At 45.3% G+C, this 25,020-nt stretch overlaps 8 protein-coding genes across 8 annotated transcripts; 5 read left to right on the top strand and 3 right to left on the bottom strand.

Moving 5' to 3' along the window:
• Positions 1 to 3,637: 3,637 nt before the first annotated feature.
• On the top strand, positions 3,638 to 5,914 carry PAAG_05026 (integral membrane protein; the record flags this gene model as incomplete). The annotated part of the gene is made up of 5 exons (XM_002792844.2): positions 3,638 to 3,929; positions 4,093 to 4,772; positions 4,882 to 5,199; positions 5,266 to 5,643; positions 5,735 to 5,914. The coding sequence occupies 5 exons, from the start codon at positions 3,638 to 3,640 to the stop codon at positions 5,912 to 5,914; spliced, it is 1,848 nt and encodes a 615-aa protein (XP_002792890.2).
• Positions 5,915 to 7,391: 1,477 nt separating this feature from the next.
• On the bottom strand, positions 7,392 to 8,438 carry PAAG_05027 (hypothetical protein; the record flags this gene model as incomplete). The annotated part of the gene is made up of 2 exons (XM_015845446.1): positions 7,392 to 7,621; positions 8,216 to 8,438. The coding sequence occupies 2 exons, from the start codon at positions 8,436 to 8,438 to the stop codon at positions 7,392 to 7,394; spliced, it is 453 nt and encodes a 150-aa protein (XP_015699672.1).
• Positions 8,439 to 9,793: 1,355 nt separating this feature from the next.
• PAAG_11975 (hypothetical protein) lies at positions 9,794 to 10,237 on the top strand (the record flags this gene model as incomplete). Its single annotated transcript, XM_015847532.1, has 1 exon — positions 9,794 to 10,237. One exon carries the CDS (start codon positions 9,794 to 9,796, stop codon positions 10,235 to 10,237), a length of 444 nt encoding a protein of 147 aa, XP_015702835.1.
• Positions 10,238 to 10,767: 530 nt separating this feature from the next.
• Positions 10,768 to 14,933, top strand: PAAG_11976 (rhomboid protein 2; the record flags this gene model as incomplete). Its single annotated transcript, XM_015847533.1, has 12 exons — positions 10,768 to 10,813; positions 10,874 to 10,954; positions 11,079 to 11,216; positions 11,298 to 11,379; positions 11,444 to 11,509; positions 11,583 to 11,704; positions 11,766 to 11,975; positions 12,397 to 12,652; positions 12,814 to 13,052; positions 13,123 to 13,991; positions 14,058 to 14,513; positions 14,850 to 14,933. 12 exons carry the CDS (start codon positions 10,768 to 10,770, stop codon positions 14,931 to 14,933), a joined length of 2,649 nt encoding a protein of 882 aa, XP_015702836.1.
• Positions 14,934 to 15,063: 130 nt separating this feature from the next.
• Positions 15,064 to 16,411, bottom strand: PAAG_05029 (26S proteasome regulatory subunit RPN9; the record flags this gene model as incomplete). The annotated part of the gene is made up of 3 exons (XM_002792847.2): positions 15,064 to 15,705; positions 15,826 to 16,061; positions 16,144 to 16,411. 3 exons carry the CDS (start codon positions 16,409 to 16,411, stop codon positions 15,064 to 15,066), a joined length of 1,146 nt encoding a protein of 381 aa, XP_002792893.1.
• A 1,654-nt stretch (positions 16,412 to 18,065) lies between these two features.
• On the top strand, positions 18,066 to 19,707 carry PAAG_05031 (NADH-ubiquinone oxidoreductase 40 kDa subunit; the record flags this gene model as incomplete). The annotated part of the gene is made up of 9 exons (XM_015845447.1): positions 18,066 to 18,220; positions 18,282 to 18,295; positions 18,353 to 18,415; positions 18,485 to 18,579; positions 18,642 to 18,733; positions 18,795 to 18,936; positions 18,990 to 19,148; positions 19,204 to 19,539; positions 19,609 to 19,707. 9 exons carry the CDS (start codon positions 18,066 to 18,068, stop codon positions 19,705 to 19,707), a joined length of 1,155 nt encoding a protein of 384 aa, XP_015699673.1.
• Positions 19,708 to 20,196: 489 nt separating this feature from the next.
• PAAG_05032 (hypothetical protein) lies at positions 20,197 to 21,401 on the top strand (the record flags this gene model as incomplete). Its single annotated transcript, XM_002792850.2, has 2 exons — positions 20,197 to 20,476; positions 20,638 to 21,401. 2 exons carry the CDS (start codon positions 20,197 to 20,199, stop codon positions 21,399 to 21,401), a joined length of 1,044 nt encoding a protein of 347 aa, XP_002792896.1.
• Positions 21,402 to 22,212: 811 nt separating this feature from the next.
• On the bottom strand, positions 22,213 to 23,590 carry PAAG_05033 (mitogen-activated protein kinase; the record flags this gene model as incomplete). Its single annotated transcript, XM_015845448.1, has 5 exons — positions 22,213 to 22,241; positions 22,353 to 22,700; positions 22,805 to 23,186; positions 23,243 to 23,438; positions 23,496 to 23,590. The coding sequence occupies 5 exons, from the start codon at positions 23,588 to 23,590 to the stop codon at positions 22,213 to 22,215; spliced, it is 1,050 nt and encodes a 349-aa protein (XP_015699674.1).
• Between the last annotated feature and the right edge of the window lie 1,430 nt (positions 23,591 to 25,020).

Below are 25,020 nucleotides of genomic sequence, written 5' to 3' on the forward strand. Positions count from 1 at the left end.
ATGAGGAGGACCTCGTGGTTATTCATGTAACGTACGTATATTGACATAACCTGGACAACGAGCGTATGGATAACTATTGGAATAGCATGTAAGCCGCTGAATCAGAGCTGAGAAATTTCATGTAGCTACATTGTTATAAGGGGGGGGGGGGGGGGCGGGTTTGTCAGCGAGTCTGGAACGATTATTCTTCGCCAATTTTAGAATCCCTCCCTCTGGTGCCCAATTGTTCTTAACGGGTTCCTGGCGAGCACGGGAAGTTCCCAATTCTGGATAAGAAAATAATATTTGCTAAAGAATGTACCCGAGCTGACCACCTTTTTTGCGTGCTAAGTCGTCGCCTCGACATCCGCAGATCGCGGGATGTTTAGACGGTAGCCATTCGCTGGGATAGCAAGCAATAATAATAATAATAGTCAACAGGGATGGGGTGTCCTGCTTCTTCGGACCCCGGTCTGTGATCTTCCAAAACCTCTCATTTCTTGCTGGATCAGTCGTTGAATGTGATGGGCTGCAAATGTGGGAGGGGCCGGCGGGGTTGAATGGGGCATGATGTTACGACATGCCAGCCAGCGACTCTCAGGACTCCACATGTTCTGCCGCTATTCCCATTGTTCTCCTGGCTGGTTAGTTAGCTGGTTAGACTTGGTTAGGTTGGTTATATTGATTACACGCGGTGCTAACTCGGTTGAAATCGTCATGCGTGGAAAAAAAAAAAAAAAAAAACATTTCGCTGCTCGGAAACCGGATGTGCCGATACCCCCGGATGCCAACGGAGTCTTCTTTTGTTGTTGTTACGATTAGAGTTTGGCTGAGCTTTCTAGGACTCTGCTCTCACGCGAATAACTAGTTAATCAAAACAACTTCTTCGCCGAGAGGGTTACGAGCTGATGAAACAAATCATCATGATCTGATATGATGGCTTGGTGTGAATGATATTCAGCAGTGTCTCTTCTTTCCCCTTGCATTAATCAATCCGGTCGTGGTACACTTCTCATCAGCTACATAGGTAGGTAGGTAAACCAGATGGTTATCCCTCTCATAGCATCCATTTCGCCCCCATCTAGTTAGTTAGATCAGATCCGATGACGAATTTCGAGTGGCCCAACCCCACCCCGCCAAAAGGAATAAGAAAAAGAAAGCAAGCTTCAGCAATAGCTCTCACGGGCTATCCGGCATTAAGACATGTGGTTGAAAGAAAGACTGCCGCTAACTGATCAACACCAACTAGCAACATATCCCCACTCATTCCTGCTAGCCAAAGGCCAAGGATGCCCTACCTGGTTGGACTTCCCTGTACGCTTTTGGTCTGGACCGAATTCATCATTGACAACAGCAGCATTTTCCAGTCCAGAATTTATACCTGTGGTACTATCTGCCTGATATAAGGAGCTGAGGCCAGTGACAAATAAGGGGGCTGAAAGGGTTGATTTCAGTTAGGATCAAGCTTGCTCAAAGCTTCCTATTTTCTAGCATGATTCCGTGAGCTTCAAAATATTGGGCATCAACGGAGGGATTGGAAACAATCAGGAGCGGCTCCGGTCGATCATAAAAAACTAAAAAAGACAAGACGGGATTTCCCAGCGAATTGGGTGAGAAACTTTTTAGGAGAACGAACGAAGATGGGTGTGGGACAGATCGAAAATACTGTGTTCAGTTCACATCGTCCGATGATCTCGTCGTCTTGGTGAATCGAAACGGTGAGATTTAGTGGCTTCTGCCATAGATAGAGACGGTGGTGACCTTAGACTGCCGTTAAATCCGACTTTCTCTCTTTCTTTCCCCTCCGATCTGGTGATTGTTTTCGCAATGGGCACTGGAAACAGTCGTTTGGCGGAGTTCACTGGAGTCACAGTTGGCGTTGATCCTTTCTATAGTTGGTAAACTACGTCCGTACGGACTGGACAGGTTATCAATCCATGGCCAATGGATGAAAATCTGCGCTTATCTCTCCGCGAACTCGTGAAAGAAATCTCAGCTGCAGACCAAGGCGAAAGAAAAAAGGTAAGCTTTTCTCCACAAAAAATTTGTTGGAGTTATGAAGCACCGCCCTCCCCTCCCAAGATACAAATAACTATAACTGCTTGCATTCACGAGCACCACGCTAGCAGTTACTGGATGGTATCAAAAGTATGTCTGTACCAACCTGTGGGTTGACAGCGGTAGAGACACATGCTGCCCGCGAAAAAACGAAAGCATAATTTAACCGGGAGAACGAAGAAAAGGTCAGATGATGGTCTGGCCCGTCCATTGCTGCTTGGGCGGAACCGTCGCATAGAGATGCATGAATATGTTGTATCTGTGCATCCACATTTAAACCCTCAACACGAGGACGGTGTCGATTATACGGTGTAGATAGTTATGCAATCTCGTTGCCATCCCTGCTCCAAGGGCGTCATAGTCAATAAGTATTTAAATACCTTGAATTTATTCTGCATTTCTCAAAGAACAAGACCTTTCTCGTAGTTAACTAACTCCAAGGGTAATTAGTAAAGCACAATTACTAATGAACAACAGGGGGGGGGGGGGGGGGGCATCCACATGTTGAACTAACCAATTAACAAATTCGCCCCCATCAGAACAGTTGGTAATAACTGAGCAAGCCCTGTGAAGTGGATCCATACTCCGTGCTCCGTAGCGGTTTTCGGATGCTGAACTATGTGATGAAAAGGGCAATATATACGTACATATACATATATATTTCATGGGCACATCGCAAGAGCTGAATAAGAATCACAAAATGAACCATGTCTGTTCCCTCCCCAGGCTGTGATGTGACGTGACGTGACCGTCCGGCAATTCACTGTGCCTCGGGGAAATCCATCAAGAGAGAGGCACATTTATATCTCTCAGCTTTCCAACTCTTCTTCTCTAACAGCATCGTAATTTTACACCACAGTTACAGGATTTCAAAAGCAAATATTTTAACTTGCAGCCCTGGCTAGTGCTTCCCCACCACCCTCCTCGTGTGTTCCCGCTTTTTCCTGTCAATACCCGGAACCCGGACTTAAACTCAGGAAGCTGTTTGCCGGAACCACGATTTTTTGCCCCCGGCCTCGCTCTCCAAGCTCTAGCCCCTAAACATCGCATGGGCATGCATCATTATGAGTCCACTTACATGCTTTCCAAAGGGGAAAACTCTCAAGTACAGAGCGGAGAGTACTAGTTACTGTAGGTCTTCCGGGAAAAGATCAGAGGAGAACATTTCTTTTGATGTCTCTCTTTTCTTCTCTTTTCCTCTTTCTCATCTGGAATCACCCACCATAGCTGGAACAGCATCTGTCCTCCGCCGCCTTCTCACAACTCCTCATTTTATTATTGCGCTATTTGTTTGCCATACCTCACCAGCAAGCTCCCCGAGAACCAGCGCACCTACCAGCTCCAATAATAATAATAATAATAATAACAAGAAGAAGAAGAGGAGGAGGAGGGGGAGGAGGAATAATAAGAATAAGAATAAGAATAAGAACAATAATATACTACCAGTCGGGCTCGTCACTCGCAGCTTTTTCGCGCCTGCTTCTAAGCTCCACGGTCACGACCCCCAAACAACTCCCAACAACACATACTACTATCTATTGGGCAAGCAAAAGGCTCCTCGCTTGAGAGGTGTTGCAAGCCGGAGGGGGATACGCTGCGGATGGCATCGTTCACAGTTCCCAAGGGAGCTCCATGGCTTCTCTTGTCTCTGGTAGCTACCGCCCTTGCACATGGCGATGAAAATCACGGGCACGGCGGATTGGGGATGGATATAGACATGGGCATGGGCCATGGTGGGAAGGAAGGCTCTAAAATTAATAATAGCAGCAGCACATTCACCTCATCCGACAGCTCCAAGCTTATGAGCTACTTCGCATATGGGAAACACGCAAGCACCATAGCAACTCACATCGCTCTCATGGCCATAGCCTGGTTCTTCATTCTGCCAATTGGTACGCATATAAATAAGCTATACCCCACAGCTATCCACGCATCCACGCATCCACAGACAAGAAGTTGCTTTCTCTGCCAATCACAATAAAAATGGAAGAAGTTAAAAGAGTTTTGCTAACCGCTGTGCGTCCCCGGGTCTGATCGTTTGGTCTTGGTTTGTAGGTGTCATGTTTAGCATCGCTCGATCGCGGCTTGCCTTGCCCACCCAATTTATCTTCTTCATCGTAAATGCCTTCGGGATACTGCTAGCAGTGGTGTATAACAGTCAAACACCCAATCTGTACGATAACAACGTTCATCACAAGATTGGCTGGATTGCGACTTGGGTTATGTTTACGGAGCTTATCATGGGCCTCTTATTTGCGTTTTCCAGTCGTCGTGGGGACGACACGCACCGTGGTCCTTCTTTCGAACGAGTTGCTTTTCTCCCCGTCTCAACAACGGAACCACAGAGCGAGACATACCCAAGCAGGCCTATGCATCAGTACCGCTGGTCCCGTGACAGCGGCCAGGGAACTGAAAGGAATTCCTCCTCCTTGCACAGCCAGAGCTCTTCGCCAGAACGAGGGCGCCGGCTGTCACGACCGGGCGATAACTGTGACGACCTTGAGGAGAAGCCGGATGATGGTGGAGCAGATGACGGAGTTCCCGGAGCGGATGGTGAAGCTCCCGCAGTAAATCTCCCCTTGTTGGGTAAATTCCTCTCAATGCGGCTTCCTGGGCTTCTTCCCAAACGCGCACTTAACGTCATAAGTATTTTTCACGTCATCATCGAGAGAACCATATTGATTATTGGTTTTATCGCGATATCATCCGGAGCTGTGGTTTATGGGGGTATTTTCGTAAGTGGATTTCGCTCTTGTTCTCCTCTATTATCTCGACCGCTAGACACATGGCGATCACCACGTTTCATCACGCAACCTTGGATGTTGGTGCTAATTTTACATGCAGCGTGGTACCAACATCTTCAATGGGCTTGCGCACTTCATCAAGGGTGGAATCTTTTTCTGGTACGGGTTGCTCACTTTGGGTAGATGGATGGGATGTTTCGCGGATGTTGGCTGGGCATGGAATATCAAGCCATCACGTGCCACTGTTGGGGCATGGCGGGCCCGAGTCCCTTCAGGGGAATTTACAGAGTCTTTTGTAATTTTCCTCTACGGCGCGAGCAACGTCTTTCTCGAACATTTGGCAGCTTGGGGGGATGCATGGGTTGCTCAGGATTTGGAACATGTGTCAATTTCCGTCATGTTTTTGGGTGGTGGTTTGGTAAGTTGACAATTTCCATCTTTGAAAAAACGTCATCATAGCCCCTGACCTTACTTCATAAAACAGTGCGGCATGCTGGTTGAGTCAAAACGAGTTCGAGAATGGATGAATGCAACCATTTTACCTGCTACTGCCCACATAGAGAGGTTGCCGGCAGAAGCTGTGGAAGTGCCAGTGTCACAGCGAGTGCCCCTCAACCCAATTCCGGGTCTGGTCATCCTGCTCCTAGGGATGATGATGAGCTCCCACCATCAGACCAGTATGGTGTCGACTATGGTGCATAAACAATGGGGAATGCTTCTCGTCGGATTCTCTCTTGCCAGAGCTGTAACTTACCTCATCCTCTGTCTCAGACCACCCACCTCGTTGCTACCATATCGACCACCCTCGGAACTCATTGCATCATTCTGCCTTATTTCCGGAGGTCTGATTTTCATGTTAAGCGTAAGTTTGATATGAAGGGGATATCTCCCCCGCACAGCCGCAGTATTTTTTTTTTTTTTTTTTGGTTCTTGCTAACACATTTCTTTCTCAGACGAGGAACGTCATCGAAGCTATGGAATATTTCAATCTCAACGCCATGTTCGTATTCACTGTCGGCATGGGATTTACATGTCTCGTCATGGCGTGGGAAATCCTCTGCATTTCTCTCAAGGCATGGGCTACTAAGAAAACAGCCCTTGTCTCCGCTGAAAGGCATCGGTTTCCCGCTTGAATGAACAAATAGGAGCAAAAAAGAAATTTCCAATCTGGATCCTCTGCATCCACCATTACCCCCTTATCCTCCCATTACCTATGTGCCCATGTGACAACGATGTATTTTTTAGCGGTCAATACCATTTCATGTTTGATATTTAGTTTGGCGGCAAGCTATAAAATAATGGAAAGTTAATCTATCTCTCTTATTAGTGCCTTCTTATCCTGAAGGTTCTTCGGAGATTTTCTCTGTGTGTAATGCCGTATGTGCATGTGAATGTGATTAACTTGGCCTCCATAATTATGAGGCCTAACGTTATTTTATTTTTTGGAAATTAGTGACCATAATAATGGAGCGGAGGAAGAAAGAAAGTTTTGCTGAAAATACGAAGGTAAAAAATGAATACCTCTATCTGCTCCATTCAGTGAGGGCCTGACTCATATTTCCGGGTCATCGTTTGTGCTTATGTTTGATGTCTTGATCTGGATCCAATCTTACCAGAGGGTACTCTTGAATAAAATTGTTAAAAAGCAGAGAGAAGACGAACTGTTATTCAAAATTATATACCCTTTATCTCATTATTATTATTATTATTAAGGAAAAAAATGACGATTTGAATAGTTCTGGCTTCGTTCTGATGGGCCAATTCGTTCAAGAATTCTGTGATATTCTCCTCTTCCTCCGTCGGATTGTTCTTTCATTTCATTTTTCGTCTCGTTACCCGTGTTCGAATATTTAAAGCTCTTTGTAATGTCAGGGAGAGCTCATCACTCACCGCTCCATGCAGCATTACCTGCGCATGTGTGTGCTTGTGTATGGGCTTTGAAAATTGAACTATGCGTCTCACAATTAAAGTATATGATGGCCCGGATGTGAAATAAGTAGATCCAGATATATCCATCCATATTATCCAAAAGTGGATGTGGCAAACAAAAGCATGTAGTTCTTCTCCCCCTCAAATTCGCATAGAGAGCCAAAATAGAAAAGTAAGTAAAAGGGAAAAAGTTTTCCAACTTCAATAAAAATCCCATGATTCTACATAAATGTATGTTCATACATACAATATTTTATTCCACGATCCCTTCTGTTCGCGTATACCACATCCATCCACCATCCGCCTCCAATAGAAGTTTCAACACCAATAACCCCTTCAATGACATGAGTAAAAGTCGAAAGAAAATGAGAGGCCTTGCTAACCATCAAATCGAACACATACCCCTGTTCCAATATTCAAACATCAAAGACACTCAGCAATCTTTAAGTATATATCTCTGTCGTAAGCATGAAGAGTATATGGAATACTGTATGCAAATGGCCCCATACTCTGAATTTGCCGGGACACCAGCATTGAGAAATCCGGCGCTGCATTATACGCATTATTGGTTCATTTGTTTGGGTATTGTTGGAATGATCAGGCGGAGAGAAGGGAAGGGGAATGGAATGGAATGGAATGGTGAGGTAAGGGGTAAGTACTATAGGACAAGAAAATTGGGTTTTACCCTGCTCGTAAATGTTCGCTGCTATTAGCAAAAGCAATCCTTCTAAGAGATAATGTGGAATTCCGCTGTGAGAGAAGGTATCGAAGTCGAAGAAGATAGTGGCGTGAGCGACTGGTGCCAAACCCAGATAGCGTTTTGCCAACAAAGATGCCCAAACGGAAACGTTCAGTGTTTTGGGCCTTGTATTCTTTGTTTAAGAGGACAGTGGCGGTAAGAGAACCAAGTACTGTGGTATGGGGATGTAAAATTTGTGTCAGTGGGAGGCTTGACATTTATTTTGGCCATTCCTGAAGCCATTTGGTGGCAAGTGTATGGGGGAAGATATGTTATGAGATAAGAAACGGAAAATATGATAAGACAATGTCAACCAACCATAAATCAATATATGAGCCTAAGACCTTATTCGCCAGTAAAATTTAGAGTAAATACCACTTATAAAATCTCCAAATATTTTATAGGAAAATCCCGATATAATCATTCAAAAGCCAAGTAAGTTCGACCAGGGGAGAATGGTGTTTCAAGTATAACGTAACGATCAAGTCCCCAGACAAGCCATAGCCTTCAACACCTGGAGCAGAAGCCTATCCCCCAATGCTGCCAGAGGATATTATCGAATATATGTCGAAGCAAACTCCACTGGCTAGCAATTGAAACAGCGGCAGGGATGAAATGACTATAGACATTGCACGATTCATTAAGTAGGTATGTCCAACTATGAAAGGCGGCCGCCGTTGGTTTTCACCGGACGTGGTATCCTGTCAGGATAAATCGATTCCGCATCATATCATATGGGGGTCTCTTCTAATACCAGTAGCTTAACTGGGAGTTTCGCTTCCGAGGAGGTTCTGCCGATATTGAGAGAGGGGCAATTTTGGCAAGCGGGCATGGTAGCGCTGTTGGGATGTATATGGGTATCGCTTGTAAGAAAAGGTCAGCTCGTTATCATAACTGATAGGTGGAACGCGGCTTGGGTTCCAATGAGTGTTTGGAGTTGTCTGGAGATAACAGTATCCAGCAGCCGCTCTTCTGAAGAAATAAGCCATCCTTGCCATAGACGAATTTGCTATTCTTTTTTGATAAAGCGCCCAGCTCATATGTCAAGAAATGTTTTGAAGTGTATTTTTATGCTGTGAGTCAGTTCTTCCCGCTTCCAAGGGAAGGGGGAGATACCTACCCGTGGCACCCGCGGAGTATGACATCACATCGTGTCCATAGTTTTGCTTGTATCCAATCCGTCCTTTGAAACTGCCACCAATGGAAAGGAGATGTGGATTAGAGAAAATGGCTAATGTTTAGCAGATTGTATACCATGCAAGGGTATATTCTTTCTCGTTCAAGGCAGATATCACAAATTGCAACATAGGAACGCATGCTCGCAGAACTATTCGTCACAGGCCAAAAAGCCCAACGGACCTTGATCCGAATATGACAAGGTTCTTCGGGTCATCCAGAAATCGAAAGTCCTGTTCCTGGAGAAGCCCCTGTTACGTTCCGTTAACGATTCGAATGCATGCCAAGTGGCAAACATTTGCTAAAGACCGAGATCGGTTGTTGACTGCTTAAAGATAGAAGCGGAAAGGATCCTGGATACTTTTTTTCTTCAACATTGAGTAACAAATGAAGAATGAAAGTGGGAAAGAAAACTATTCCGAAAACCTGTAAAAAAAAAAAAAAAAAAAAAAAAAAGGAAATACTATGGTAACAGCAAGTTATTCATCCGATGGAGTGAAATTTGAGGCAATCAAGCAAGTTGGGACTGATAGCCAGAAGGCTTGTTCCTCAATGAAATATATAAAAAATATATTGAATAGTCGTGGTTCCAAGGTTAACTCCAAATTCGTGATCTTGTCCGGGATCAATTCCCAGAAGGTTTCATATGATTGAAGATTAGCCGATGGTAACAGGGCAATAAAGTGTCGGGGATTGCGGGCCCCCATATTTATGCGAGTTGGCTATTTCAGGTCCTGGCGGCATTATAAGCTGCTAAATAACCGAAGATTGAATCAGCTTTTATAAAGATTTTGGCTTTTAAAACAATTTTGTAGAACAAAAATTCTTAAAAACTAAGTTATATTTCTCATAATTTTTGCAGATTAACCCGCTCGTTTTGTCTTCAAAGAAGGGGGATTTGGAGTATGTTACGACAAACCGAGGCTAAGTAACAAGTCGCACGACTTGGAGGGCGGGACGGGCCGAATCGTGAGACTAGACGTTCAATTGAGGAGGCAGAATATAGGTAGTATCAACTGTTGTATAGAAACCTCTTTAAAGAGAACGTTCTCTAGAAGCGTTCGTTCCTTATAAGCGTTCGAAGCCTCCAATGTTAGAGCAGAGATGAGGCTTGGAATCTGTAACTAATTAGTTATTTGTCAATATTATATTCGCTGAGAGCCCAGCCATGGCTGCGCGTTTCAGGAAGTATGAATGCTCCCAACCGTTGATGTCAACATCTCTGCTGCTGCTGGAGGCAAAGGCGTTGGAGGTTGAACAGTTCAGGTTCGAGGTTCGATGTTTAGTTCGTTTAATTAGTGAAGGCTTGTCGACCATGCGGCACCTGATTAGGTGTAGCGTCCGTCCCAGCCGCGGAGTTCCAAAAAGTTGCCCTGGAGTCAAAACCGCTGAACCGCCTACCGGTTTTCCCGAGCTTCTGTATACCCAGCGTCGTCTCTGCCCCCCAATTGACCATTCCCCACGGGCTTTTCCTTCTCTCTCCTCTGCCTGTGTTTGGGAGCAAGTGAGGCAGGCTGAAGGGCAGTCTCCTTGCTCAAAAATCAACTTGCGTCGTTCCTTACAATACATCGAGCTGGTTGCGAAGTACGACCGACCACATCTCAACTCGTGATAGAAATAAATACACGGATTTGCGACGAAAAAGCACAAGCAAAAAGAAGAGAAATCAAAAAGGGAAGAAGACAAGGCAAACGATTCCTACGATTCCCCCGCATCACGAACTCGTGCAAATCATTGATTGCTCCGTGCTTTTGGCTGCTGCCCTGATTGTCGTTGAATCAAGATATAGAGTCTCTTCAGTTTTGTGGAACCGAATAACAACGCAGCAGCTTTCCATGTCCCTCACATCCGCCTACATCTTACCTCGAATGATTGCAATCCAACCTCAAAAACTCTCTCTACATCTCTTGTATTATTTTTGACGACTATTCTGCACAGATTTACTTTTCTTTGAAGTCGGCTCAGCCTCAATATCAAATCCCAATTGAATTCCCCGGCCGTCGCATCAACGCTGTATCTAATTACTTACAGCCATTGGCTACCTATTGTTATTTCCTTTTCCCTTTTTGTTCTCTTTTTTCTTTTTTCTTCTTCTTCTCTTTTCTTTTTTAATTCAGAAGCAAGACGATAACAAAATATCCAATGGCGAACCCGCTTCCGCCCCTCCCGTTTAACCCGGCACGATTTCGTTCGTATATACTACGCCTGCCATTATTTACACGCGTTGTCCTTTTAATTATCGGGATAGTTTGGGTGTTGGAGATCCAGACGATATGGAATGTGGTACAATGGGGAGCACTCATACCCAGCGAGACTAGACTGGCATCGAGTACGTATACTATAGTTTGCCTCTTCTATATATTGCTATGGACTGGGTGGACAAGCATCTTTCGGAAACTTTGAGATTTTAATCCTGGAGTATTCATTGGGTTTACTAACATAGGTCATTGAAGTGTACCGTCTTAATACTTATCCAATCATTCATAATGGATTGTTCCATACGTTCTGGAATATTTTGGCTCTAACACCACTTTTGGAGAGATTTGAGGCGGAACATGGGACACTTACATCTGTAGCATTGTTTATTGGACGTATGTGTTTTTGGTTTCGAATCTCCAAGTACACTACCGGGGAGAGAACGTTTGAGAGAGACTGACAATCCTTCCTCCTAGCATTTTCAACTCTGCCTGCAGGGCTATACCTGCTCGTCGAGAAGGTTATCTTAAGGGGCAACACTCCTGTGCTGGGCTCCAGGTATGCTCTCCAAGTTCGAGGAACTACTTTATTCCACGGATAGGGCTGACATCAACCTTTACAGTGTCTGGATATTCTTGCTTCTGGGAGTTGAGGCAATAAAAACATTCCAAACAAACCCTCATTTTGTGTTAGTATCCGCCTCCTCGTACCCTCTAACTTGTTCCCTATCCGGCTGCCAGTTTCTAACGTTCACCATACAGTTTGGGATCGTACAGAATACCAACATGGACAACGCCATTGTTAATAGTCCTTGTGGTATTTGCCCTGATTCCCAACACCAGTTTCTTGGGTCACCTTTGTGGTGTCGCTATTGGCTATCTTTGTAAGTTCTTTCCTTCACAATTTCTAGCTGTTGGTCAATTTCTCACTGGTGTATCAAACAGTCGGACTGGGGTACCTGAAATTCCTCGTCCCTCCCGAGAAAATTCTTCGCTGGATCGAAGGGAAACTGAACCTTCTCGGAAGACTGCCTCACTACGTATCGGTTGATCAGAAAACATATGGAAGATATGGACTCTTGCCCACGAGGAACCCTACGACAAACGAAGATATTGTGGGAATGTCCATTCCACTGGGGTCTACACAGCGGTTGGGTCCATAAGCATATTTAGCAAATTTGTATGAGTGTATAAACATCTTATTGTATATATATAGATATATATATATTTAAAGAGAAAAGGAACATCCACTGGTTTTATTCTGGGAGATTGGCATGTATAGTACGTATATTTGGAGATTGATAGCACAGGTGGTCTCTGTGGTCAGCCGTAAACATTTACCTATCCTCGCTTCAACCTCCGCAATTTCGGAGATCCAAGCTCCATCTGCGCATATACGCCCCATCGGTATAAGTATTTTATGGCCTTGAAGGGAATGTTTCTCGAACGTTTCTCCTTCAATGGCTTTAATATGTAAGAAGTAGACAAATTCCAAATTTCCATCCCTCACTAATACTTCCTGCACCATACATGTTTCACTGACCAGATTGCGCTAACACACCGGAATCAAACACAGCGAATTTAATCTTCAGGCTGCGCCGTGATCCACGCCTGTTGTATAAGTTCCCGTCGTACCTATCCGTCTTCTTTGTCATTGTCGGGGTTGTCTGGCTTCTTCTCCTCCCACTCAACGAGTTCTCCCGCAAAACATACATCTCCGAAAACGCGCTGTTACCGGGACAGGTACACACGTATTTTACGGGGAGCGAACAGAATGTGTTTCGAGGATTCAGGCGGGAACTTGATATGGTGAAGGATGTGGAGTACGAGGTGTATGTGGTTTTCAGTTTGTTAATTGGTAGATTTAAGGTACCCTTGTCAAGCAAGAGATCTTAATCTCCACTTGCATCAACAAATTCGTCGGATTTTCTTCTTGATTCCGTGGGTGGTCAGATAGCTAACTGCTCTCCCCACTGTGCTGCCACTATTGCAGGATTTCGCAAAAGATCCAGTCAATATTTCGAGAATCCGGTCTGAAAGTCGCGACTCAAAACTATGAATACCGATCAGCTGGGAACACACATGCCGGGCAAAATGTCTACGGAGTTATCCATGCTCCACGGGGAGATGGCACAGAAGCTATAGTTCTAGTCACTTCATGGAAGACTACTGACGACAAGCTCAACCTCAATGGCGTGGCTTTGGCCTTAACTCTAGCTAGATATTTCAAACGTTTGTCTCCCCCTCCTCAATCAAATCTGAATCATGGATTGGTAACGGTGCTAACATTACAAGGCGATAGGATGGTCACTATGGTCCAAAGATATCATCTTTCTAATCACTCCAGACAGCAAATCCGGTGTGCAGGCATGGGTTGATGCCTACCATGACATGCACCCCACTTCAGTTCAACCCCTTCCCCTGAAGAGCGGTGCCTTGCAGGGAGCTTTAGTGTTCGAATACCCCTTCGATCACGCATTTGAATCTATCCACATCATGTACGATGGAGTCAATGGGCAACTACCAAACCTAGATCTTTTCAACACTGCTGTTGTAGTATCCACCGAACAGATGGGTATTCCGGCACACTTACAGCAAATGTTCGAGCACGATGACAGCTACAAAACGCGCCTGCAGACCATGCTTCGAGGTATGGTGAACCAAGGGCTGGGGAGTGCAGCAGGCCCCCATAGTAGCTTTATACCCTACCACATTGATGCAATTACGCTCCAAGCAGTCGGTCACGGGTGGCAGGATGAGATGGCTCTAGGTAGGACGGTGGAAAGTCTTGTGCGCAGCTTAAATAACCTCCTGGAACATTTCCATCAGAGTTTTTTCTTCTATATTCTAATGCAGACGCACCGATTCGTCAGCATTGGGACGTATCTTCCCAGTGCCATGTTGATCGCCGGGAACTTCACCATTATGGCCGTTGCTTTGTGGATGAAGAGTGGAGTGCGGGCTCCTGCAAGCGACAATGAAGATTCAGCTGTTCCCGAGAAAGCAAGAGTGAGTGGAGGGAAGGATGCTACTATCACAGGTGCTACAGGCGCCGGACAGGAGGGCAATGGCATTATGGAGCGACATTTGGCGTTGCCGCTGGCCTTAATGTTCGGGTTACACCTACTTGGTGTCATACCGCTCTATTCTTTCAACAATATCTTCCATCAAGTAAGTTCATTAATTTCGTACAATATGAAAATAAGCCTCGAAACTAACCCAAGTTTACTTCTCCAGTACTTCGAACGAGCTACCTATCTTCTAGCCTTCATAAACATTTTCCTTCCCATAGTCCTCGCCGCCGTCTTAACCCGCTTCTTTTCCCCAACTGCCCAACAGTTCCTGCTCATAAAATCCTTTTCCCTCCTCCTCCTAGGCCTCTTCCTCTCCGCCCTTGCAACGCTAAACTTCTCCCTATCTTTCATGATCGGCCTCTTATGCACTCCCCTATCTCTCATCGGACATATCCAAAAGCAACCTACCCAAAACGCAGCGCATTCCCAATCGTCAAACTCGACCAACAAAGCTCAAAAAGCAACCCCTTCCTCAACATCAGTCGCCACTATCCTCCTATCAGTGGTAGGGCTTATCCTCATGAATCTAGTTTCCCCAACTACAGTTCTGCTGGCCGCTTGTAGGTACTGGCAAATTCCAGTGTCAACTTTACTCACCGAGGCGGCGTTCGGATGGAATGTATGGGGGATGTGGACGCAGGTGATTGTTTGGTGTGTATGGTGGCCAGCTTGGCTGTGTGGATGTTTGTTACTTGCTTCCTCGGTTTTCTGAGGTCGAGTGAAGCTTTGAGGTGAATGGGACTGATGGAGCTTGAGATTTATTTTCAATTCTGAATTCATTTTAGCTCATGACATATGTCAGGCCTTACTGCACCATGTCGTTATCCCCCCCTCCGTGAACAGCTAAGAGCTGTTGAGGTTTCCCAAAGGCTATCTGTGACTATAAACATAGCAATCAATCTGAGAACATATACTATCTAAATGTCCTACAAATATCTCCTCTAAGTAGAGCCAGGAACAATCCCGTTTCAAGGGTGGATTCGGGAGCGAAAAGGAACTCTCCAGTGCGAGAAAGACACGAGCTATCACAAAATGGTAAAGGTAAAGCTTCTCCCAAGGCAAACTTCAAATTCATATAGGATTTATAGTCTCCACAGTCGGATAGATGATAAAACTCCGAAGAACGTGTAATGCGTAGTATATCTAAAACAGACAGAAGCATGAATAGACTACGCGGCCCAAACGTCCTTCCCAACTCCCTCAATCCAGTGACCAAGCTGGTTAACTCCAGCATCCCACTCACGCAACCGATTCCGCATTCCTTCGGTCTGACCCATGTCCAGAACCTTGGGTTGCACCCAACTGATCCGTGCGATCTGGGCAACTTGATCGATAGTGCCCTTGAGAAGGCCCAAACTGAGCGCCTTCATGATCAAATGCTCGATCTCATTAGGCTGCACTTTCGTTTCTTCAGATATGGTTGCAAATGTCATTGTGCGGTCATGCGGGGGTCGTCGGAAAACCATCTCCGTCAGCGCGGCCAGAGAGATCTTCTGGTATAAAAAGATCTTGTGCTGCTCCAAAAGTTCGTTTTTGCTGGTGTTCCCCGCTAAGACGTCGTAGGCTGCGAGGTCACCGCGATTAAATGCGAAGAGCAGGTCGCGGAGCCAGGCATGTTGTGTGTGTTTGAGAGAGTCGAGGACGGGGTGCAAGAGGAGTTCGCCAAAGTTGTAGATGGAGTCGGATACGAGAGCGGCTATGCTCAGGTCGTATGCTCGAGAGGCGCATTCCTCTTCTGTCAGATCTTTGACATCCACGCAGGCAAGGTAGAGGAGCGCGTTTTTATAGTAGGAAGCAAATTCGAGCTTGGCCTTATTTATACAAAGAAGATATGGTCAGAAATGGTATTAGAAATAATATGGCTTATGCGTTTTTTTTTTTTTTTTTTTTTTTTTTTTTTTTGGGGGGGGGGGGGGGGGGGGAAGACATACGTGGTAATAGTCCGCATTAACTTTGTAGAATGCGGCATGCACAACGGTCTCTACAGAGTCAAAGGAATCCAACACTCCTTCTGAGGCGTCTAGATCCTTCCGCGCTCCCTCAAAATCTTTCAACCGCAGCTTAACACTAGCTACATCTGCCATAGCATAAACATATGCATCTTGAGACCCGGGTTTATTCACTCTGTCCGCCAACGATGTGAGGAATGTGAGACGCTCTTGGTCATCTACAATCACATAGTTAGCCTTGAGATCCTCTACATCCGACCTCACGAACCCAAACTTTCACTCCAAATCGCAAATACGAACCATCACATTGTGTAGATGCCATTAACCCCAGTGTTACAAACTTCAGCTGATTGATCTTGTCTGCAAAGCTAAGGATGAAGTTCTTGAAGATCGCTAATCTCTGCGGAGCGCTCTCAGGGAGACAGAAAAATTCTATCAGCGCATTCGTAAGCTGATGCCATAGTTTCCGCTCCCAGAAGTCCTCGAAGGCTAGAAATGTTTCATGAGATTCGCTGAGAGCTTCTTCGCGCTGCTCAGCGAGAAATTCGGGGATTTTGTCAGCCTGCATGGCAGGCAGTGAGAGGGAGCTGATGATGTTCGGAAATGTAGAAGGTGTAAACCGGGCTATAATAAAGTAATTCGAGAGAAGGAAGAGGCTTTGGAGGCGGTCCTATTTATTTCAAGGGAAGTTGTTGTCTTTGGAAGACCGTTGGGATATATTTGTTGCTGTTTGTCTCCCTATTGTCTGGTGGTTGATGGTTGATGGTTGATGGTGGGGCTGGATGAAGCTTGAAGTGGATGAATAATCACGGCCTGCTTGAACCCCACCAAAGGATCAACAAAGACAACACAGCAACTCCTTTTCAAGAAGCAAGTTCACGTCTGATTTGGTTGGCTGTTTACGCGAGATCTCAAATATACCACTGTCTTGTGATATGCAAAAACTTAATCTGAGTTGGTGAATTAAAAATACCTTCTATCCCTTGACGCAGAAACAGGTCTCCGCCAAATGTATGCTACCCCCAGAGCTTATAGAGCGTACGCCTGGATTATAATAAGGCAGCAAGGTGATACAATCTATCAAGGTCAACTGGCCACTAATTGTACATTTCACCAACTGCGACTACATACACTCAGTTGTTGACATACGCGGTCGCGAGAGCTCAGCATTTGCCCACGAATTGAACATGCCTGTAAAACGGCCGGTTATCAGCACAAGATGAACACCATACTTCCAACCTGGTCGCTGATACTTAATGTTTCCACTGCTCAGCCCCCCAAAAATATTCAATTGATTCTGAGCTAGAGATATGGCTTTATTCAATCATTCTGACTATGCGCCTGTTACCGCATGGTTCAGCTGTTTCTATAACAACACCCACCGTTCCGCTCGCATCTCCCACAGACTGTGGTTTTGGCATCCTGGTTGACTGAGATATCGCCGAGATATCTCTGGGGGCTAGCTCCACATATCAAAAAAGGAGATTGGTTTAGTTGTATAATACATCCTAGCTTTAATATTTTTGGCTCATAGTTTGCTTAATTTCATGGTATGAAAATGTGATTGCAATCCATCCCCCAAATATCTCACCCCCTAATGAGAATTTTACCCCCTATTTCTCCCATCACAGTCTTGTGGACGGGATCGCGTACTTGGTAATTCGTAACTGAACATCTATCCAACATGCTTCGAGCAAGTGACCCTTGTTGTCTCATCACCCAGATAACTGATCGTTCCAGATTGTGCGTCTCTCAGAAAGATGATGTATCCGTGTGCTTGAAGATTGTTACGTCCCAGGGTTCTTCTTCGCCACCACTAGGGGGAAAGGAGAGGCGCCAGTCAATATGTAGACCTGCTGAGTGTAGATATTGTGTACAGATGTGTAGATGGCCTTGAAGATTATTCGGTCCGCCCTTCGATAAACTTGGTTACCGTGGAATAAATAATAATATTTCTAGTTGAATTCATTGTGAGTTGGTGCACATTCAAATGCAACTTAACGCACGGAACTGCGAACCTGCAACTATTCCCTTTTGGGATTGGCGCATAGTCCCCATCAACTCCATTTAAACATCCCGCAATATAAAACAGTATATAGACAGCCCTAAACTACATACAACGCCCCTGGAGCGCCATCCTACCTTCGTGATTGTTCCCCTGGTGGTTTTCCGACAGCTTTTGACCCCCTGATTTGGTTGGGTGGTCAATTGATTGGATTACAATGCAAAAGTGCCGCGCCATCCAGGGCGCTCTGGGCTCCAGGGCAGTCACCCCACTGCCTTCAGTTCGAGCCCAACCTCACATCCAACGCCGAAATATACAAGATGTCTATATCACTCGGACCGGGACGCCAATTATAAAAGTCCAGGGTGGACGGTATGGGCTATTTGCTCCGTTGTGATTGGGTAGAGTGCTAACGGATTTGGTGATCCATTAGGTCCTCCATTGGAGGTAATTGACCAACAACTTCTCTCGCACAAGCGTCCTTTTAACTCGATGGCTTTCTAGGGCATACTGCTACGGTCTTCGGCGCTACGGGTTTTTTGGGCCGTTATATCGTGAATAGACTCGGTATGACATATCTATGTTTTGGACGACATGCGGAGCGGACGAGATTGTTAACGGATAGCGTTCATATAGCTCGCCAGGGATGTACCGTGGTCGTGCCTTACCGAGAGGAAATGGCTAAGCGCCATCTTAAAGTCACCGGCGATTTGGGAAGAGTTGTCTTCATGGTGAGATTCAATCGAAGAATGCCGCAATAAGTGGCCCAACCCGCTTATCCGTTCATTTATAGGAGTACGACTTGCGAAACACACAGTCAATCGAAGAGAGCGTGCGCCATTCAGACGTCGTATACAACCTTGTGGGAAGAAAATATCCGACAAAGTATGTGATTTCGAGCATATCATCCGATTATTGGACTTTCTTATTGAGCATCTCTCTACAGAAATTTTTCGTACGAGGATGTCCACATCGACGGCTTGGAGCGAATTGCTGAAGCTACTGCTAAATATGATGTCGATCGCTTCATCCACGTTTCCTCATACAACGCGGACCCGAATTCCCCCTCTGAATTCTTCCGAACCAAAGTAGGTGTCTAGAAGACAGATGGTAGTGCGCACCCAACTAATTCTCCAATTAGGCCCGAGGCGAGCAGCTTGCTAGGTCCATATTTCCCGAAACTACCATTGTTAGGCCAGCGCCGATGTTTGGATTCGAGGATAACCTGCTTCACAAACTGGCCAGCATAACCAACCTGTTCACGTCTAACCATATGCAGGAGCGATACTGGCCAGTCCACGTAGGTTACTTTTCCACGTCTATGGAATGATCATGGCTGACCATTTTCTCTAAAGGTCATTGACGTTGGCCATGCTCTTGAGAAAATGATGTTTACAGATGCATCAGTGGGGCAGACATACGAGTTGTATGGACCAAAGAACTACTCGACCGCTGAGATTGCCGAACTTGTTGACCGCGAAATCATCAAAAAGCGTAGACATCTCAATGTGCCCAAGCGCATCATGAAACCAGCAGCCTACTGGGCCAACAGACTCCTTTGGTGGCCAGCAATATCTGCGGATGAGGTTGAGATGGAATTTCTAGACCAGCAAATTGATCCATCCGCCAAAACTTTCAAAGATCTGGACATCGAGCCTGCTGAAATAAGCAACCTGACATTCCACTACTTGGTATGTAAATTCCAGTACAATCTGCTTGTTTCTCTCTGCTATGAGCTTAAGACTTACTCGTTTTTACAGCAAGGGTACCGCAGTTCCCAATACTCCGACCTACCACCAGCCTCGGAGCGTGAGAGAGCGGAAGAGAAGAAATACCTGCACGTCCTTGACGACCAGTAGTTCACTGCCATTCCCTACAACGTGTCTATACTCATACTTCACTAGACACAACCAATTCCAAGTTTCTTTTGTTCCGTGTATTTGATAGAGATTCTCTGAATTCGTTGTATTCTATATTTCGGCTAATTTAGTAGAGATCCCAACGGAGAACCGTGAAAGAAAACATATACCTGCAATACCAATAACTAAGCTTTTATATTTTGAATCAAATTGCTCTAGTAGCCATATGTGAATGTACTTTTATCGCAACTGAATGACTGCAATAATGCAGGTCTTTTTGATGACAGTTAAAATTCCTGAGATGACGCCGTATCGACAAACCACACGCACGGAACGACAATTATTGACTTTCAGGTTCTCCCTCATAACTTCAACCTCAATCCGTAGTATGTAGTATACATACATACATACAACCCACTTATTAAATATGCTAGCAGCCTAAAGCAGCCTCCTCTCATCTTTTCCAATGCAATCACCACGATCATCGTCATGACAAACACCCATCCAAGCCTCCCCGCTAAAACTCCCATATTCCTCCTTAAAACCAAATCAACCCCGCACGACGGGTACGAAGAATACTTCTCCGCTTCCGGCCGCTACGAACCTTCTTTCATTCCCGTCCTTGAGCACAGATTTCGTGATAAGAACCTGCGGAGGATAAGGGACTTATTTGTTTCCGGGGATATTAACGATCAATATGGCGGGCTGATATTTACGAGTCAGAGAGCGGTGGAAGGGTTTGCGAGGATGATCCAGGAGGAGGTAGGAGGTGTGTCTCTGCTCTCATTTTCTCACTCTCATGCATTTTGTGATAGAAGAGGAGACAACATCGTTTTATTTTTTTTTATTTTTTTTTTAATTTGTTAGATATACTATAGAAAATGGTGTCGGCTAATGAATTCGAACCCGAAAATTTTCATGACACCATAGAAGACGCAGCTATAAAGGCATCCAAATCCCTCCTCCTCTACACCGTCGGACCGGCAACGTACCGAACCCTAAATGCACTGCGCGAATCATATCTGCCGCATTCGCAAATAATGGGCCATGACGCAGGTACCGGGGAGAAACTTGCGCATATCATCCTCTGCCACTACAATGCAAATTACAAACGGCTTACAGATGCAGAGAGCGCAGAAGATACCGCAAAAAGGAAAAGGGACAGCAAACTGCCTCTCCTCTTCCTCATTGGTGAGCAGCACAGAGATGTAATTCCCAAGACACTTATGGCGGAGACTCTCCCTCTGGAGCGGCGGATAAAGGTTGAGGAATTGATTGTGTATGAGACGGGGGTTATGGAGTCGTTTAAGGACATGTTTGCGGCTGCGCTACGGGATGAGAGAGAGAAGAGAATGCGGGAGAGAGATGGCCGGGCTAGGAACGATGATAGTGATGAACGGGCTATGTGGGTTGTTGTTTTCTCGCCTACGGGCTGTGAGGTTATGCTTCAAACGCTTGGGCTGACTGCGGACGATGGAGGAGAGGGTATATCCACATCTACATACAGAGACGGGTGCGAGAGAAGAGCAGCAGAGGCACTTCGCGATTGCTATATTGCGACGATAGGCCCGACGACGAGAGACCATCTACGTGAGAAATTTGGAGTGGAGCCAGATGTTTGCGCAGAAATACCGAGTCCTGAAGGGCTTGGGACAGGGATTGAAAAGTTTCTGGCCGAGAGAAAGGCGAGATAGTTGCTCTAATTGGATGTACTGTAACCGTGGATGATGGATATAATTTTACCTCTCGATAAAATAGAAATGGGTATACAAGGTTTTAGGGTAAAGAGGGTTTCGGGCATAAAGATCTGCATCTATTTAAACTTGATATAGGCCACTAGAATCGCACGGGTATTGGGGTGTTATGGCCGGAATGCATGAGGACATCCATCCTAAGCGGAAACGAACATGTTGAGATGCTGAGACCAGTGTGGATCGGAGAAGATTCAAAGTACCATTAGATACAATCATGAAACCAAGCTGATTTTATCTAGCTTGTCCTGCCATCCTCAGTGTGTGATGTTAATCAAATCAATCTTAAATTCTCATGCTAGTCTGCAACGTTGCTACACAACAATAGGGGAAAGGAAAGGGGAATGGAGAAAGAAGTAGAAGAAAAGAAGAAAAACGAGATAATAGCTGTACAGCAATCAGCACAATAACATAATCGTGCAATAACAAATCATTTGGTCATCAACCAGCCCTTAAGACCATAGGATAGATCATTTCATTGCTTCTTTGAATGTCTGTATTGGTTTTGTCGTGCGTACCCTATTCAAAACGCCGATATTGCTGGGAAATATTAAGAAGAAAAAAAAAAAAAAAAAAAAAAAAAAAAAAAGCGAAAATGAAAACGGGAGTGGATAGACAGTATTTGAGTATTCTTGTGTTTTTCCTTTTTTTTTTCTTTTTTTCTCTTTTTTTTTCTTTTTCTTTCTTTTTCTTTTTTTTTCATCTGAGCCCTGCCTCCTCATGGCTGAGACGAGACATGCTTTCCAGGAGTCTCCTACCGCATGATCTCCTCAAAGATAAGAACTACATACAAAGAGAATGTTGGTCAGCTTGATCATACATGAAACAACAATGGAGCAAATGAAATAGGAAACAACAATAAGGGATACTCCAGGGATAAATAGACTAAAATACCTTTTAGCTGCTCCTTGCTCAAGGAGTCCTTATTTTTGTCGAAATCAAAGAATTCTTCGGGGATGGGGTCAGCAGTTGGTTCATCCTCTGGATCGTGGTAGGGTTCCAGGTATGGGTGGCGCAAAGCGTCTTCGACACTGATGCGTTTGACAGGATTGAATGCAAGGAGCTTCTCAAGCAGGTCCAAAGCCAGATCGGAGGTCTTGGGGAAAAGAGCTTTCAAGGGTATCTTCTTTTTGAACGGAAGGGATCTGATATATTCTCGAGCGCGACGCGACTTGATGCCGTAATAGTCTTCCATGGTTGGTGTTCCAAGAACGTCGAGGATAAGGGTAAGTTGGTGGTGATCTGGGTTCATTTAATCGGGTTAGCTATGTTTTTTATTCAAAAGAGATAAAAAATAAACAACAAAAATTCTAATGTATATTGACAGACGGGTTGGGAATTCTTACAGTCCTTGCCAGGAAACAGGGGTTTGCCGTTCAACATTTCCGCTAATATGCAACCAACGCTCCACACATCAATCGCTTTGGTGTATTCTTTGAAGGTCAACATGATTTCCGGGGCACGATACCAACGGGTGGCTACATATTCTGTCATAAATCCAGAGTTGTCGTCTGTTGAAGCAGCGGAACGGGCTAGGCCGAAATCACAGACTTTCAGATCACAATTCGCGTTAAGGAGCAAGTTGGATGGTTTCAGATCACGGTGAAGAACGTTCGCAGAGTGCATAGCTTTCAGGGCTCGCAGGGTCTGGTAGATAAAGTACTGGCAATGGTCGTCGGAAAGGTCCTGGGTTCGGATCACACGGTGCATATCTGTCTCCATAAGTTCCTACCGAAAGGAGATATTAGCTTCGCGGGCAGAATTTTGTGAAGCTCGCGACGTACCTGGATGAGGTATACTTCAGTAAAGCTCTCGTAGTTACGGGGCTTCTGGATGTCGAGGATAGAAATGATGTTTTCATGATTGAAGTATCTCAAGAGTTTCATCTCGCGCAGCGTGCGCAGACAGAACATCGAGTGATCGAACGGGGTTATCTTCTTTATAGCGACCTTCTGGCCAGATGGTTTGTGGAGGGCGGAGCTAGAACCTATCAGAGCTGCATACTCAAAACAGCTACACTAGAAAAGCGATACTCACCAGACAACACCATATGCGCCTTCGCCAATCACATCCTGGATGTCATACTGATCAGAAACATTGAAGGATATCTTCCTCGACCCTCCCAGGGCCATAGCGAAAGCTGTTGATGACTAGGAGTGACCCAAGTTAGTATTCGGAATGGGGCCAAAGGAGCAATAATAGGGAAACCGGGAGTCCGAAAGAGACATTTGCTGAATTAACAAAAAGATGACATGAGATATGCACTGTTAACTAAGGATTTGCACTTTTAAAAGGTAGAGTACATAATGAACAGAAGAGCTTCAATCTGGGTGGGGGGACACTAAGCCTGAAACCCAAGTGCAGGGGAAAACAATTATTTACCTCGAGTTGAGGCACAGGATGATAATAAGAGCTTGGCCCTAATATCGATCTCAAACGCGTCACAAGGCAGTTTATGCCATTTTTTTAGCCACTGTGGGGTCCATTGTCTCCGCCGTGGCTGATTCATACTGCGGAGCGGCCGGGTGCAGACGCAAAATAAGGAGATGATAAATTGAGTAGAACAGAAAAAAAGACATTCAGAAGAGAATGAAATGCCGAGTCAAAAGGAAAGACATCTAAAAGAACGTTGTCATGCACAACAAAATCCTTCAGACATGACGGAATAGCAATAATTGAAGGAACAAAGCACAGACTTGAGAGAGTAAACAAAGAGTTTTGAAGGAGAGACAAAGCTGACATCTTACATTTGTTCACACTCGAGTCGAATCAACGACAACTCTGCGGTTCTTTGATTCTCTTGGAGAAGAGCCAGTTCAATCTCCTGGCTGCAATCCACTTGTATTGAATCAATATCAAACTCAATGATCCTGTGGTTGCTATCTCCTATTGAGTGGTGAATTGGTGATAGAAAGCGGGACGGCAGTTCCTCCTGCAGAGAAGTATGGGATAAAAAGGACGGAGATCAGTCAGATTGCAGGGATGGCTATTAGGTTTGGCGACGTTTTGGATGTGGTGAAACGGTGTTGTAGTTGCATGTAACGGGGATTGGAAGATGACAGATGAAGGGATATAGGATCGAGTCGTCGGATAAGGGTCGATGGGATGAAAGGAAGACGGCCAATGAGGGGAAGGGAGGGGAGAGCGGTAAATGGCTTAGTGGAGGAGGAGGAAGAGAAGAAGAAGAAGAAGGAGGAGGAGGAGGAGGAGGGGGAGGGGTGAATGCGCAAGCCTCGAGAACTATGGCATGGTCAGTATCATTTTTCGTTGTTGTTAAATGAATATCAGCAATCCACCGGGACAAGGTGATGGGAGGCGTTGTTGGTGACGCGATGAGGTGGGGATTGGGAGGGGGGATGTGGGATGGAGTTGAGTGTCATACCACTCTGCAGTCAAATACTCGACTTCGACTCTGGGGTCTTAAGAGCAAGAGACCCAAACTAGCGCTGCGTCTCTTGGTCTTTTGGTGGAGTGTTGGCAATTGTCTCCGTTATTGTTTACTGAGTGAGTATATGACAGTGATGCGGTCCGGACAAGGGATGCATGCAGTTAGTTATTTATG

Source organism: Paracoccidioides lutzii (assembly GCF_000150705.2).
Source record: "Paracoccidioides lutzii Pb01 unplaced genomic scaffold supercont2.13, whole genome shotgun sequence".
NCBI classification, from domain to species: Eukaryota; Fungi; Ascomycota; class Eurotiomycetes; order Onygenales; family Ajellomycetaceae; genus Paracoccidioides; species Paracoccidioides lutzii.